The 17500-nt window shown below is 42.0% G+C and overlaps 1 protein-coding gene across 1 annotated transcript in view; it reads left to right on the top strand.

Annotated features, from left to right (window-relative positions):
* plxna3 (plexin A3) overlaps window positions 1–17500 on the top strand; it is a 197180-nt gene that overhangs the window by 126622 nt on the left and 53058 nt on the right. The window contains exon 10 of the mRNA XM_060880759.1: window positions 15914–16114. Coding sequence (XP_060736742.1) covers window positions 15914–16114 — 201 coding nt within the window. The remainder of the gene's footprint in view (window positions 1–15913; window positions 16115–17500) is intronic.

Genomic DNA, 17500 nt, shown 5'->3' with positions numbered 1-17500 from the left:
GAGAGAGAGAGTGGCATTGTCCCAAAGCAAGTCTTGTCAGCGTGGAAACACAAGTCAATGTTGAATATCTTGCTCTCGCTTTTGCTCTCTCTTTCTCTCTGTTCTATATCTAGAATCAGGCTGCTTCCAAACAGTCAGCACTTTACAATCCACACTATATTTCTTCGAGACATATAACGTGAACCACTCTCATCTCCTCACACCTCTGTGTCACAGGGCAGAGTAACACACTCTGAAACAGTGCCGTTTGCCCTCTTCCTCATACCTCACACAATTCTGTGTGTAAAATCCAGTGTATGGTTTTTCCAACAGAGGAAAAAACATATCCACTGAAAGCCAGCCTTGTCTTCTATACCATGCCCTCCAGACTAATTCTATATCAGACTCGAAGCTATAAAATAATAATTCATTTGTTTATATTGACTGAAAATGTCCAGTAAGTCCATTTCCATTCCAGTAGTGTTAATTTCGTCACCTATTTTTAATTTAGTCTTAGTCTTGTGCCAAATGTCCTTGTTAGTTTTAGTCATATTTAGTCATTCACATATCTTTTTTTGTTAGTCAAGTTTTAGTCGACTAAAGTCTCGTCATTTTAGTCTAGTTTTAGTCAAAAGAAAACTCAAGGTATCTTAGTCAAGTTTTAGTCGACTAAAAGTCTTTTAATTTTAGTCTAGTTTTAGTCAAAAAAATTGTAGTCTTTTTTAAAATAACACATTATTACTGAGATTATTACTGATAAACATTTCAGCAAAAAAAGTGTTTCACATATGTTTCACTCGAACTTGACCGCACATCACATTTTTTACTTTATTGATGCTGCTTTTAATCGTAATGCAAAGACCGGTCATCGGGACATAAGCTGTCATGTACAATAAAAGAGCCTGCGCAGCGACAGGAAATATAATTTAACACAAAAATCCTGCCTAGACCAGGGGTGGACTTGCGCTCAGGAGTTTTTTTTTTGAGCGGCGTGTGGACGAATTGTTTCTACGCACACACTAGACAGCGCGAAGCTGCGAACTCGTTGTGAATATTTTAAAGGCGTAACAGCTGATGAAAAAGCAGAGACAATTGTAGACGAAAATGAAGAGAGATTTTATCTTAGTTTTTATTTTATACAAAACATTTTCGTCTCATCTTTTTTCTTCAACGATAATGCATGTTAATTTGTCTTAAGCCCTATTCGGACGGGATTAGTTTTACGTGGGGACGTGGAGTAGTGCAATTTTACCTCAGGACGTCTGTAATATTAATTGGCCAATTCGCACGGGACAAGACATCTCAGTAAAACTAGCAGAAGTGTGAGGGGTAACTCGCTTTACGCACCACAGTAACCTCCTTGTCGTCATGTGCGTATGACGTTGCTTCCTGTTATCACGTGCGCAAACAGACAACATGGCGCCTCCATGCTTGCAAAACGCGACAAAAACTACATTTAAACAGGAAATGATGAAATTTTACCGTACATATTTACAGCGGGTCTATTCGGACGGGATTAGTATTACCTGAGGTAATTTTTGCGGACCTTTTTACAGAAGGTAAAAGTCGCCGTAATCTTTACTGACATTGTCCGTAATGATTACCGAGATGGCACATTCGGACGGGACTAAAATCACAGAGAAGCTCTGGTAATAATTACTTTACCCCCACGTCCCCACGTAAAACTAATCCCGTCCGAATATGGCTTTAGTCAGCGTTTTTGGACAGTGGTGCAGTCTTGTCATCGTCTCGTCTTAGCCATGAAAAAAAGGTTGTTGACGAACATATTTCGTCTCGTCTCGTCTGACGAAATTAACACTACATTCCAGCGATGGAAAGGTTTCATTAATTAGATCAGATTTTTGAAATCAGTAATCCAGAAACACACTTAGTGACCTAACTGAACAAAATCCTGTAGAGTGCAGAATAAAAACTGTTATATAACTGTAATGCGAGCGCAGCACCCGGTCTCATTTAAACACTTCAGCGAGTGAAAACGAGGACGCTAGCCAGACTTAAATAACATCTCTAATTAGGCGAGCCTTCTGTTAGATGTTGCTTTTGTTCGATTTTTTATTTGTTTTTATTTTTTTTGGAGCGTGACTTGTAATCACGTTTCCTCCTGGCCTTAGAGTACGTTTCAAAAAAAAAAAAACAGTGAGTAGATAGTCGAGACGTGACGATCTTTCTTTGCCTGTTTAACTATTAATATTTTATTCCTTCTTACTTAATTAGTTGATTTTCTTTTTAGTCTTTGAATAAATTATGTTTATTCCTTGAAGAAAAAAAAAAACATTTTAATTGTGATTAGTCCTGACGTTATAATTGTGCTGTCAGGATCTCGCAGCATGACGTCCCTATTGTCTTGTTGTTTCTTTCTCTCTCCTGTGTTTTTGTTCCCCCGGTCACACCGTTTTGCTGTGAGCGATAGCTCCGAGTGTGTAGCGGTGTTGGCCTCAGCCATATGTTTGCATGTTGATAGATGCGCTCGTTGGTGCAAATTCCTCATTTCCTCACGTACATTTGTTGACCTTCGCATGGCCAATTAGATGCGCCATGAATCTTTATGTTGTGCCTTTAAGCAGCTGCCGGGCCACGTTACGCTCAGCGCTGCTCTTGCCATCTATTAAAAATTCACCATTTCCGTAGAAGGCTTGCTAACGGGTTTTATATTCCCTGTTTGTTCCGCGTCACAGGGATTCACATGCTGGTGTTTGGGTAAACAGATGGCTTTTGACCTTCTTCAGTGGCTCATCCGTGACCCTTAATTACAAACCTGTTCCTCCTTCCTGATTCCTCGTTGCTGTCCGGGTTGGAAAGCAGAGCCTGTAAGCGAGCTGGCTGTAAACCATCTTCGTTTCAACAGACAGAGTCGTGAGTCAACAGTGAATGAGACGAGTCCCCGCAGGCTGCAGGATGGGAATTTTTTTGGGTTCTGTGATATAAAACTTTATGACAGAGTTAGTCTTGGCAGTATAAAGATGTGTGGCAGATTTAGGAGCTGAATTTATCACGCTTGAAGGCTTCTGCACTGCACAGATGAGACATTATTGTCCTGTTTGGCCCCAAAGCCTGTGTCACGTTCAGCTTTCTTGAGACAGAAGCAAAATGTGAGCCGGTGGTCTGGAGAAACACCTTGTTTAAGAATATCGAAGCTTAACCTCTGTTCAGATCCGAGTGACTTAACTTGCTGAGTTACAAAGAACCAAATTGCCGTGTGCAAAAAAAAAATGTTTACTTCTCCATCGTTTTTCTCTTTTGACGTGATTAAAACCTAGTAGAAAATAAATAAAGGCTCTCATGAATCCTCATGTTTGCAAAGTGTAGGTGTGAACATTACAGATTGGTCTTCTAAACCTACAGGAGGAGGGGGGGTGGGTGGGTGGATGGAGAGTAGAGAGAGGGGGATGGATGGAGAAAGAGTGACAGAAATGGCAAGATGGATGGAGAGAGTCAGGTGGATAGATATGGATGGATGGATGGATGGATGGATGGAGATAGAGGGGGGATGGATGGATGGAAAGAGAGATGGATGAATGAATGTTCAGATGGGTGGATGGATGGGTGGATGGAGAGTAGAGGGGGTGGATGGAGAAAGAGTGACAGAAATGGCAAGATGGATGGAGAGAGTCAGGTGGATAGATATGGATGGATGGATAGATGGATGGATGGATGGATGGATGGAGATAGAGGGGGGATGGATGGATGGATGGAAAGAGAGATGGAGGAATGAATGTTCAGATAGGTGGATGGATGGATGGGTGGATGGATGGGTGGATGGAGAGTAGAGGGGGTGGATGGAGAAAGAGTGACAGAAATGGCAAGATGGATGGAGAGACTCAGGTGGATAGATATGGATGAATGGATGGATTGATGGATGGATGGATGGAGATAGAGGGGGATGGATGGATGGATGGATGGAAAGAAAGATGGAGGAATGAATGTTCAGATGGGTTGATGGATGGATGGAGAGAGAGATAGAGTGGGGTGGATTGATGGAGAAAGAGAGCAAGGTTAATGGATTGAGAGAGAAAGGTAGGTGGGATGGAAAAATAGAGAGAGAGATTGAGGGGGATGGATTATGGGGGGGTGAAAGGATGGACGGATAAACTGACCAACGGATGGACAGACAGACGCTACTTCCAAAGTCAGCAGAATCGAATGCTTTGGTTCTGCTTTTGCAAAAATAAAATGCATCCTAAAACTGAATCCGTTCCACCTCCTGCCATGAAGGTGATCTTTTTCTACTAACAGCATGAGTTTTGTTTCTATAGCTACATTTCATGTTATAAAACACCCACAAAATATTATTATTATTAGTATTATTATTATTATATCCTGTTATCACAGCTTCCCTCACTGCCCTCTCTCTCCTACTCTAAAAGCTAAAGCTAAAAAACAACACAACATCCTGAAGACTTTCCCATGGAGGAAAACATGGAGAATGTTCTAAAGCACAGACACTGGAGACTCCTTCCGTTAATGTTAAACAAACATCTCCAGCTCATATCAATATTTGCTTATTTTGGTGTTTTGCCCAGAGGTTTCCTGTCTAGTTCCGGAATAAAAATACAAACCCATCCTGTAAAGAGCTGCTGTGCTGAAAGGTATATTTTATTTATTCTTTTTTTACGTGGTCATTATTTACAAATGTTTAATGACGTAACGGAGGGCACGGTGGCTTAGTGGTTATCACGTTCACTTCACACCTCCAGGGTTGGGGGTTCGATTCCCGCCTCCGCCTTGTGTGTGTGGAGTTTGCATGTTCTCCCCGTGCCTCGGGGGTTTCCTCCGGGTACTCCGGTTTCCTCCCCCGGTCCAAAGACATGCATGGTAGGTTGATTGGCATCTCTGGAAAATTGTCCGTAGTGTGTGACAATTGCGTGAGTGAATGAGAGTGTGTGCCCTGTGATGAGTTGGCACTCCGTCCAGGGTGTATCCTGCCTTGATGCCCGATGACGCCTGAGATAGGCACAGGCTCCCCGTGACCCGAGGTAGTTCGGATAAGCGGTAGAAGATGAATGAATGAATGAATGAATGAATGAGAGTGTGTGTGTGTGTGCCCTGCGATGGGTTGGCACTCCGTCCAGGGTGTATCCTGCCTTGATGCGCGATGACACCTGAGACAGGCTCTGGGTGACCCGAGGTAGTTCGGATAAGCGGTAGAAAGTGAGGGAGGGAGGGAGGGAGGGAGGGATGGAATCATGCCATCGTTGAAAACTCGAATGCATTCCTTTAAAACTAAACTCCTCCCCGTTTATATGGAAATGCCCTGTAATAATACACACATCAACTCGGATCACACTTATTACCTCTTTATTCGTTGATACAGCGCACTTCTTTTCCCCCTGAGGAATTTGTTTGTTAGCGTTAGTATTAGAGAACGGGCTTTGATTGACAGCACACCTAGAGTACAGTAACATCCGGCCTTTCCATAGCATTCATCATTACACACAGCTTAATTAGCTCATGTCGATGGTTAACCTTAAAGAGCAGCTCTGCAGGGAGAGGATCATTGAGACTAATGGATAAGAGCACCAACATGCACGCATACACAAGCGCGCGCACACACACACACACACACACACACACGTACACTTGCTGTCCTTTTCCCAGAGGGAGACAGCATATCAAATGCACCTCCTGTGTTTCTCTTCTTTCATCCCTCTCTTTCTTGCTCTAGCCTCCATCTCTCTTACACACACATACACACACTCTTTTCCCCTCCGGGTCTCAGTGGGGCGACTCTTTCATTAACACCCGGTGGCCAGAGGTAATTAATTGTGGGATGAGTGACACCCGAGCCATTAACTCCGCAGGAAGTGCGCCACCGGACGCACAGGAAGCAACACACCAGGTTTCTGTCAGCCGCTTGTTTGGTCTCCAAGGCCGATGGGAAAAGCCCCACAGAGCCTGCCTCTGCTCACCGGCTGATGTAGAGCAGAAGCCGTTCCTCTCGCCCCCCTCTTTCTTTCACCCGTACACCAGATTTCTGCTCTAACACTCCACTGCTTCCACTCCAGCCAGAGGCGATAAGCTATCTGAATTTTACCATTAGCAAAAGCCTTCTTGCCAGAGGCCTTCACGTCGGCATCCTCTTCCCTGATAACATAATCAGAGAGTTTTTAAAGGCTCAAAGATGTTTTTTTTTGTCTCGACTTTGCTTTTAGTCAGGTGAAAACTATGAAAACTAGGACAAAATATACACAAGTTAAAAGTCCTTTATTGCCATTTCACTTTTACTGTGTTTATATTCTGAAGCTGAATACTCAGACGGTGCGCTGTTGGGTACTGGTACGCTGCTGGATATCTGCATTACGTTGTGACAATTCTGATCACTGTGTGTTGGCTGATCAGTGCTAGTATCACAGCAGAATTACCCAACATTTACATAAGCAAGTGATAAGTCGTGTCTTACACGTGTCTCTCGCAGACATCGACTCAATTAGCCAATCGTTTAAATTCATTGCTTTACCACGTCGTGCCCTGTTTACTTACAATTAAGAAACTCAAATGTCGGCCATGACACTGTCACTTTGTTGTGTGCAGCTGTCACTGAAATCATCGTTCTGTGTCTCGTACTTTAGAATAAATGCTTATCAGTTGATTGCTGATATGAAGGTGAGGTAAAGCTAAAGGACTCTTGCTGTTGGATTAATTTGTTAGCTGAAACTGTGGTGCTGGTATTGTCTTTTAGCCAGGTATTATCCTTCTTCTCCTTTTTCTGTATCATCGTCTTTGTCTTCTTGGGGCAGTGGTGGGTTAAGGCTCTGGGTTAAGGCTATGGGTTGTTGCTTGGAAGATTGGGGTACAAGCCCCAGCTCTGTCAAGCTGCCACTGTGGGGCCCTTGAGGAAGGCTTTGTGAAAAGAAAATGTATACGTTGTGATCCTTCTTCTTCTTCTTCTTCTTCTTCTTCTTCTTCTTCTTCTTCTTCATCTGTATCTTTATCTTCTTCTTCTTCTTGTATTTCTGGAACTACTTCTTCTGCTCCGCTTTCTTCTTCTTCTTCTTCTTCTTCTTCTTCTTCTTCTTCTTCTTTATCTGTATCTTTATCTTCTTCTTCTTGTATTTCTGGAACTACTTCTTCTGCTCCTCTTTCTTTTTCTTTGCCAATTCCAATCGCTGTTCATATCTTAATGCACTAACAACACACAGCATAATACAAATCATAAGTAAACTAAAGGCTAAACTAGTAACAGTGAGAATGTCTTAGTTCCTCAATTTGTACATAATCCTCCATAAGGTAGAGGCTCCATCTACAGTATGTTCCATGTTCGCTTTATTTTCAGGTAACTGTATGTACATGGCGATTTTAACCTTTACTGAATCCAATACCAAGGTATTTCCTCCTTATCTAAAGGAAGCACAGAACAAATCTGTGTCCTCTGCTCAATTCTGTAGTAAAACAAATCTAAATCCAGACTTCTGTGCGGAATAAGGCAGATACGGTAGGACATCCTACTGCTGCTCTTAAAGTTTGGCGTTCAGCACTAATTTACCCCAAAAGGGCTACCTGTTGTTACCTGCAATAAAAAAAAAATAATAATAATAATAAAAAGAAAAATTCTAAATTTTTCACAACCAATATCTTGTATAGGTGACGTATCCCTATAAGCACCAGTTAGGTTTTAAGAGCATTAGCCGAGCGACGGATGCACGTCATGCTCGGGTCTGCTTAGCCGCTCCATCAGCAGCTACTTTCCCGAAGAGCGGAGTGTGAATACATCATGCAACATTTTTAATTGGAACAGTTCCCGAATGATTTAGAGCTGGGAGGTGTTTTTTTTTTTTTTTTTAACTCCTTTTTTCTGTTTCCTTGCTGTTTCCCCACTGAGCGAAGGGAGCATATTTCACGGCTTATAGCATACCGAGCCTGAAAATGGGATTAGCAGGGAGGAAGTGATGAAAAAAATGAGAGAAATTGAGTGAGGGACCGAGCAATCGGTTGCGGGAGAATTTGTGCAATCAACAGCTCATTTTTCTTTCCAGCGGTCATCACGTCGGAGCAAAAGATTGCATTCTGCATTTGTTCGTGTGTTTAAAGTGTCTCGTGTGTCTTTTGTGTTGTGTGCGTTCATGGCTCAGCGCAAGGCAAGACTATTATTTCTCCGCCGTTCAAGCTTTTAATGTTTCAACAGACAATAATGCTTAGCCGTGTGATAACTGGCCTATGCACTGTAAGGTTAATGGAGAGACTGTCAGCAGGCAGTAAGCTAGCAGGACTCGCCTAATGGGGTGCTAATCAGTATTAGGAAAAGGGCCTGCTGGGAAACGGAACAGCTGCTCCCAGTCTGGATACAGTTACACACGTCTGCGTTCAGCTCCGAATCACACTCAAAATGATAAAAACGTTTAATGTACTTAAGCGAAAAGATTTACAATAAACAGGTAAAAACAAACAATGATAATAATGGCAATAATGATGTTTTTTCAGTGAATTTAAAACAGCTGGCTTCCTAAACAGGAAGTAAAGAACCTGAAAGCCTGCCCGAGTGGATAAAATAATATTCATCACAAGAGTTTTACTATTAGTGTTCTCCTTCACGAACTAATAGAGTTTGCTGAAAGGGATCATCGTGAGGTTGTACCATTATTGTTGACTGTAGGCCTTCAGGCAGTCTTTCTGATGGGATTTCCCCAAGGGTTTAAAGATTTATCATTAAGGTGCAGCATAGTTGAATATGTTAGGATTCAAAGTTAGGTTCAAATAAAAGGGTTCACTATTTGGGTTAACCATAACTGGACATCTTTAGCGTTGACCATTAGGGTTAATTGTAAAGGCTCACTATTAGGGCTAATTGTAAGGGTTCAACAATAGGGCTAATTGTAAGTGTTCACTATTGGGATTAACCAAAAAAAATATCATCATTACAGGTGACAATTAGGGTTAACTCTAAGGGTTCACTTTTTGGGTTAACCATAAATGAATACGCCTTAGGGTTCACTATTGCCCCTTTTCCACCGAGGCAGTTTGAGTGCTGGTTCGGAGCCAGAGCCTAATTTAGAACCAGTTCTTTTTTTTTTCGACAGCCAAAGCACTGGCTCTGTACCAGGAAAAGTGGTTCTTAAGTAGCACCAAAACGTTGCTGGTCTAGACTTAAGAACCGCTTGTGTCAGGGGCTGTGGGCAGGGCTACTGTTAGCGCATTTGATAATGTACCTTAAGTATACTAATGTTTAATACACTTTTACTTTACCGCGATATCATCAGTTATCAGCACACATGATAGTAGTTAGCTACATGCTACAGCTAACGTCTTTCTGTGTTAATGATAAAATAACGTTATGTACTTTCTCGATTACAACCTCTGTTTATACAAATTACATGGAGCTAAACGTACACGTTGGATTCGCCGCGTTTGGGTGTTAATGTAGGTTCACAAAGCCCTGAGCATTAACAGTAAAGCAACATCCGCCATTGTTGATGTGTTTGTGTTTGTCGCTGCTGCGCTAACGTTGCTGGGACACGTGACACGTATACAGTGACGTCAGACTCGGCACTGTGACGGCTCTCTAACCGATGGAAAGGCAAACCGGTTCTTAGAAGGTTCGCCAGTGGAACCAACTTTGAACCAGCACCAACACTAGCTCTGAACCAGCACCCGGTTCTTTTTAGTGGAAAAGGTACATATTAGGGTCAATTGTGTAGGTTCACAATTAGGGTTAACTTTAAGGATCACAATAAGGGTTAACAGTTAACTGTATGGGTTATTATAGTTTCCTGTTGGGGTTAAGTGGTTGACCATTAGGGTTAACTGTAAGGGTTCATCATTAGGGTTAACTGTAAGGGTTCATCAGTAGGGTTAACTGTAAGGGTTCATCATTAGGGTTAACTGTAAGGGTTCACAAGTAGGGTTAACTGTAAGGGTTCACCAGTAGGGTTAACTGTAATGGTTCACCAGTAGGGTTAATTGTTAGGGATAACCATTAGAGTTTACTGTTATGGTTAACTGTAAGGGTTCATGTTTAGAGTTAACTGTAAGGGTTCACCATTAGGGTTCACATTTAGGGTTAACTGTAACAGTTTAGTGTTAGGTTAAATGTAAAAATGTGCCATAACATTTTATTTATTTTTTGCATATAAATTACTGTATAGTGGATTTTGTATCTTCACATATCTCAGCTTCATAGAAAGTTGGGTTCAGAGCACAACCATGATGACTCCTCTGGAGCAGACCTGAGAAGGTACTCATCAGTTGCACCTTGTTGGGATTAGTGTTAAGGGTATGGTATTACTATTAGGGTTCACCATCTCTAAAGGTTTATACACAAGCATCTACATCCTTAAATTCTTTTTGAATATTTAACAGATTCTATGAAGGAACGAATGATGAACTATTAAGCATGGATCCCCCCACCACCACCACCACCACCCCACAAAATTAAATAAGTGCAACATAAAGTTTACCGTTAATACTCAGCGTTAGGGTTAGGGTTAGTAAAGATTCACTAGAAATGTGGAATTCCACTATTAAATGTTAAACGTTTTTTGCAAAGCTGAGCGCTCTTAATTATCTGACGAACCCTTGGCAGCAGTAGTGTAGGGTTCCCTGTGTTTACCATTAAAGTTAATCATCACTATTGGGGTTCATCCTAAGAGTTCCCTATAAGGATTAACCATTAGGAACTGCCATAAGGATTCATCATTAGGGTTCACTGTAAGAGATCCCCATTAGGATTAAGCAGAAAGGTTTACCACTAGGATTCACCATTAAGCATTAGTGGAACACTTCACCATTAGGATTCCCTGTTATACTTAATTGTAATGTTTCACAGTCAGCGTTCACCATTAGGGGGTTCATCATAAGGGCTCATGATAATTAATTCATGATTAAGGTTCACAGTAAGGGCTTGCCAGTACAGTTTATTGTAAGCATTCGTCTTTCAGTTGCATCGTTTTTTTTTTTTTTTTTTTACGGTTCTCCGTTCAACGCATTAAAAAAGAAGAGCACAGAACCAAACAGCAAATTAGCGTAAACAATATCCTTATTGTCCAACAGTAAGTAATGAGTATTAGGCGTGATATCCCAGCATGCTCTTCTCTTAATCCCTTCTTAACAAGCCCTTCACTCTGTCTGTACTCTTTAAACCACATTCAGCAAACACTCTATCGCAGAGTTGTTTAATTTGTAATTAACTGACGATTGGATCTAATTAATGAAAACGAGGCAGCTGACATTAAGGGAGTCTGCCTTTAAAAAAATTCTCGATGCTTCTTTTGTGCGAGAATGCAGACATCGCTGAGGGAAGGGATTCACACCCAGGCTGAAGATTACAGTGTGGTTGATATGACGAATAATCTCAACACAATATATGTAGCAGAATGAAAATGGGTCTAGCGGTGAAGCAGCGCTTTGGCTGGGATTAATGATAACACCAGCCGTTATCGGCCCTGTTTATATTCCGAGGAAGGCAGCAGGGTTTGTGCAGAGGGACGTTCACAGATTAATTATTGATAAAGAACAGCAACAGGCTCTGAAAGGTCCATCATACACAGTGGATATTTCACACGCTGAATATCGATCATTATTTGTCTGCCTTTTTTTTTTTTTGTTTGTTTTTTTTTGTAAGTACAAACTCCTCATGGGGGGCACGGTGGCTTAGTGGTTAGCATGTTCGCCTCACACCTCCAGGGTTGGGGGTTCGATTCCCAGCTCTGCCTTGTGTGTGTGGAGTTTGCGTGTTCGCCCCGTGCCTCGGGGGTTTCCTCCGGGTACTCCGGTTTCCTCCCCCGGTCCAAAGACATGATGGTAGGTTGATTAGCATCTCTGGAAAATTGTCCGTAGTGTGTGATTGCGTGAGTGAATGAGTGTGTGTGTGTGCCCTGCGATGGGTTGGCACTCCGTCCAAGGTGTATCCTGCCTCAATGTCCAATGCTCCCCGTGACCCGAGGTAGTTCGGATAAGCAGTAGAAAATGAATGAATGAATGAACAAACTCCTCATTTGTTTCATTGTTTTGACTCTTTCTTTCTCTTTCCGTCTCACCTGAATTAATAGTTATGGAAAGAATTTCCAGGAGGGATTTTTAAAGATTTACTTAACAAATAACAAAGCAGGATGGAACTAATGTTCCAATCCGTTTTGTTTTTTTGTCTGGGGAAATTTGGGATGGAGCAGCTGAGTCCCAAAATTCTCAAAAATAAATAAATAAATAAATAAATAAAAAAGTGGGAACTTGATGAAAAGTCCATTATGATCCATTAGTGGACTCACCTGCGCTAAATATCTATAACTCTGTCATGCTGCTATGGTTTTTAATTTTTTTTTTCCCCCTCTACCCTTTTCCGTGCTCTTTGAATCATCTTTTTTGTAAAAGCACTCTGAAATAGATTGGATTGGGCTGAAAACCCCTCATGTAACCCACTCGAACGCACACTAGCCTGAGTAACCATGCAGAGAAATGGCTCGTACAAATACACTCACACTCTCTCCTCATCATTCTCCATTTTATTTATTTTTTTCTCCTCTACTCTATTATCTCAGTCCTCCTGCTTTTCTTCCGATATGTTTGTTTCGCTCTTTTCTTTTGTCGTGCTCTCTGTGGCTCTCTGTGTCTCTGTCTGCTGTCTCTCCGGTCTTCCTCTGCTGCTAGCGCTAGTCCTCCTCCTTCTCCACGCTGTCACTTATTCACTTACTCCAGCTTCGACCTGCAGCAGCTCTGAAGCACAGCCAGACAAGTTACCCACTATGGCATGGAAAATGTAGCGCATTAGAGGCTGAAAACAATCCTGGTTAGCCGAACCGTGCCAGTCAGTCAAGTCATCCAGCCAGCAAGTCGTGATGTATCTCTGCGACGTTAGACCCTTGTCCTTTTTTCCGTTAATTAAAGCCTTCTGTTTTTGCTCGGATGAGTAAAACACTCACTCAACTGGCTCATTCTCTTTAGGAAGGTTCTCCTGGGTTGTTTGGATGACGTGTAGTCCTTTATCATTTCCAGGGTTAACTCCGTCCTCTTTTTCCATCCTGCATGCAGAACTAAAGCCGATTCATTTACCCTGATAAATTGGATTCATATCACACTCTGATCGCGCGCTTCCCCTCCTCCCCTGCTACATTCACTTCTGCACCTGTGCCTCCCGTGTGCCTCAGCAGGGAGTAAATCTTGCTTTTCATAACTCCCCGATATGAAAATGAGATTTATCGGCGGGGCGATGCGCCGAGCGAGCCGAATCAGCTGGCCGAGAGGAGATGGATGGCGGTGCTGCTCGGAGAGTTGCATCATTGTTAAACTCTCGGCAGTGTGGCGCGCCTTGGAGCCGGGCAGCCTCGCCCCTGATTTATGACTCCTGTGCTGGCAAATTACTTTTACAGCCTCCTTGATTATTGTTCAGTGTTAAACAGATAACAGATCACACTAAATGCGCTCTAATGCACAGCTGCAGCAGAGGGTGACGCGGACAAGGCCGCAGCTGCGCGTCGTCTTCTTCCCGTACGTGTGAAGGTCATAAGGTGTTACGTGACCAGGTAAAGACGCCCAAAGGAGCTTTTGCTCACCAGGTTGGTGCCAGAAAGAAACCATGTTTCTAGATCAAGTGCTTTTTCCTCACTCGGTGGAGTGGATTGTTATTTATTCATAGAACTTTTACAGTTTAAGAGCTGGAAAGCCAAGGCAGATAGTTCTGTAGATCTCTTGTGTTCAAGTTGAATATTTTGTAGGTATTTGTTTCGGAAACCTGGTAAAGACTTACAAAGAGTAACAACACTACACTACACGTACAGCTAAACACCAAGCTGGCAAAAACATCAAATGCACATCCTTTTTAACCACATATTTTGGAAAATATTTTTTACGGTTAAACAGTTGAACGTTATTTATTAGTTAGCTTAGGTTAGATAGTTAGATAACATAAACTAGCTTGCTAGCTCAATCATTGGTCAAGTAGCCAACAAATTTGAGGCGAAAAAGAACATTTGGGTTTGTGCACCGAAAAATAAAATAACATAAATGTAACTGCAATAACAAGAACTTGATTTGTAATTCTTTGTGCCTGTTAAATAGTTAACGTTGGACTACCTACTCGTTATTTTTATTTAAAACCGTATATCGTCGATGTCGGGGGAACCGTTATTTTTCAGGAAATGTAAAAAACGCCGTACCTTATCTGCAGTGCACAGGGTTTAGTCCACGTTGCAGTGGATTGTCTTGCGCTAAATTCCTGTCCTCAGACGAGCACCAGAACTAGCGGGGGTCAAGATTTTTTTTTCTTTGAGCCCAGTGTTTTGAAGACATTTACCTCAGAAGACGTGTTGATTCGTTGCGACTCTTCTTGAGGAGAAATATGCCGCGAAGCTCTCCCGCGGAGTGAGGAAGAGGTGGACAGTTGAAGTGTCCAATGGAGTTATGAGATTTGCGCTCAAGCTATTTTCAAGACTTTAGATTGGTTAATAACTTGTAAAAATAACAGACCCAAGTGGGGACTGACCAATAGCATCGATATGTGAAAAAATATGAAATTGACCAAATTTGGACATACGAGGTTTCCGCCCGACAGCGACGATATGTGTATTTATGCTGTGGACTTGTTAAAGAACTAGCAAAGTTAGCTAGTTAGAGAAGATAAGCTAGCTGACTGGCTAACACATTGGTAAAGTAGTTCACTAATTTTAGGTGACTAACAGAAAGTAACACCATTAACAAGGACTTTGAATGTGAATAACTAGTTACTGCTAGTCATTGGCCACGTTCACACTGCAGGTAAAAGTGGCCCAAATCTGATTTTTTTTGGGTCAAGTGACCAGGTCAGACTTCTTCAGGAGTAGTGTGAACACTCAAATCTAGCCCAGATCTGATTTTTTCAAATCAGATTCAGACCACTTCCATATGTGGTCCTGAATCAGACCCAAATCTGATCTTTTCCAATGTGGCCGCAGTGTGAACAACCAAGGCGGATTTGATGCGACTTTTACGTCAATCTACATCGACATTCGTCACAAATATGCGCCGGCGAAAACTTTATTTATTTATTTTTTTTCCTTTTGCGCCGGCGAAACCTTTTTTTTTCTTTTTGCGCCGGCGAAAACGTGACACAAACGTGACTGGTAACGCGTGTGTTAAGAGTGTTGTATAAAGTGGTTACATGAACCAGCTCATAATGTTTGCATTGAATACATCACATTATAGCATTACATAATATGTTTGCTTTCACCAGATGATACAACACTTCCTCCATAACCTCGGCAACTTTTTAGCGCAACGGCGTGCTGCGTGTGACGTCATTGTTATTGTTCGTTTGCGCATGCGGGTCAGTTCGAAACAGCAAACAGTTCACACTGGTATCTGATATAGGCCACATTTTAAAAGGTAATGTGAACAGCCAAACAAAAAAATCAGATCTGAGCAAAATATCCGAATTGAGCATTAAGACTTGCAGTGTGAACGTGGCCATTATCTCAATTTGCCTTTTTTGGTGAGGTAAAACTTGCTCACATCTTTTCATAAGGAGCAGCAGAGTGAGATATCTGAAAATTCATAATATTTCTCCTCGGTATGCTGGGCAAGCTTGGTGTTATTAGTGAAGGTGTCAATACCACTGGCTTTGATGAATGCTTCGATCAGTTCCAGCCAGACAAGGCTGTAATGATATTGAAGACGATATTCATTTACCGCTTCATCAGAGTGGTGTGGCGAGGAAAACCCGCAGCTCGTAAAAAAATCTGGCGAGGGACACGGCAGCTTCGTAATGGGCTTTTTACCCTCCTTTTGTGCTGATTTTTCCTCAGTGGCTTCTAACAGCCTCCTTCTTTCTTGTAGCACATCTGGCTTTCTCTGTGTGTGTGCGTGTGCGTGCATGCGTGTGCATGCGTGTGCATGCGTGTGTGTGTAATGGTTCTTCTTAAGAAAAGATGGCTAATGAATGCAAATAAGTCCAGTTTCAGTTAAAGGTACGTTAATGATTAACTGCTTTCATATCATCCTCTTTCTCCATCTTTAGGGTTGCCCCCAGATCCTGCACAGCAGCGATATACTGGTCCCAGCGGGTGTCGTTCGACCAATCACGCTACGAGCTAGAAACCTTCCCCAGCCTCAGTCGGGCCAAAAGAACTACGAGTGTGTGTTCAACATCCAGGGCAAAATCCAGCGCGTCCCAGCCGTGCGGTTCAACAGCTCCTGTATACAGTGCCAGAACACGTCGGTAAGAACATGTTGCTCTCTGTGGTATCATTAGATGATGTGCAGTTACATGAATTAGATTATGTGCATGACGTTCGAATCATTTATTTATTTATTTATTTAACATACTGCGTAAAACACAAAGCTCCGCCCCCAAACCCTATAGTAGTTTAACTGGAGTTACCATTAGCGGCGACTCTCAGGACATCATTTGACCTTCATGAAGCACATTCAACTGTTACAACTCTATAAACATTTTATTTTTATTCACAAGAATATTATGACAGAGAAATACTCAGAATTATAGCATGGAATTATCGTTGGCTCAAACTTTCACTTTTCATCGCTAGCCTTATGGGAAAACGCAAGCTTGTATTAAGATTACAAATCTAATGTTGTGTTTGAAGGCAAATCTGTAGAGAATCTTCATGAAAGATGAAAGACAAAGTTTCATTTATGTACAAGCTCTATTCAGCTAAAACATGTCTGACCCTCCCCTTGTTATTGGTTTGTCTTTGAGTTCTACGACCTGTCAGCTTGCTGCCGTGATCTCGTGATATCGAACTCCCTGTGCTATTGAAATAGGAAAATATTTTAAACATGTCTGTCCATCTGGGAAAGAGAAACAGAAGAAACGTTTTCTTCCACGTAGAAGGTCTTGGAAGCCCGCATTTTAGCTATCGATTGAATTTCGAGCCGGAGGTTGTGGTTTCCAGCTTGAATAGCCTGTGCTTTGTGTTTTGTAAACAGCAACGAAGGCATCAATACCTCCCGCTTTCAGGATCCTCATTTTTCATCGGCATAGCCTTTCCGAGTATAGAATACAAGCCAGATGGTATTTGAACAAGTGTTGAAGGCAGACATGTATTATAGTGGCGTGTTAGGTAGAGTTCACTCAGAAGCCGGCTCTCTATACAGGAGGCCTGTACACAACAAGGTTTTCTCCTGAAAATGCTGTGCAGGTGTCAAGGTGACTTTCTACTCAGCAGCTGATGAACAGAAGGCACAAAAAAAAAAAAAAAAAGAGAAAAAAAAAGTACATCAATTCCTTACAGTGTTTTCTTGATCCAAGTGAAAAATGGGGCATGTGAGGGGGTCAAGACTTTTAGTCTTTTCTGTTTTCCTCTATCCTCTCTCAATCTTATTGTAATATTTCTCACCTTTCAATCTTATTTATTCTCCTCTGTTTTTCACAGTACGAGCTTCATCGCTCTTTAATCCTACCCTCTTACTTCTGTCTCGCTGTGTTCTTTTCATTTCCAGCTTTGTCTTCTTGGTCCTTCTTACGATCTTTTACTCGAATGGTTGCCATATCGACTGTCACTTTCCCCCCAGGGAATCTTGTAAAATAATTAGCCGGGAGCTGGATGTGGCGCGTAATGCAACCTGACAGGAAGGCGATCGCAGG

The sequence above is a fragment of the Tachysurus vachellii genome, chromosome 11 (assembly GCF_030014155.1).
Source record: "Tachysurus vachellii isolate PV-2020 chromosome 11, HZAU_Pvac_v1, whole genome shotgun sequence".
Classification (NCBI taxonomy): domain Eukaryota; kingdom Metazoa; phylum Chordata; class Actinopteri; order Siluriformes; family Bagridae; genus Tachysurus; species Tachysurus vachellii.
The sequence above is the reverse complement of the archived record's forward strand: the minus strand, read 5'-3'. Positions and strand labels throughout refer to the sequence as shown.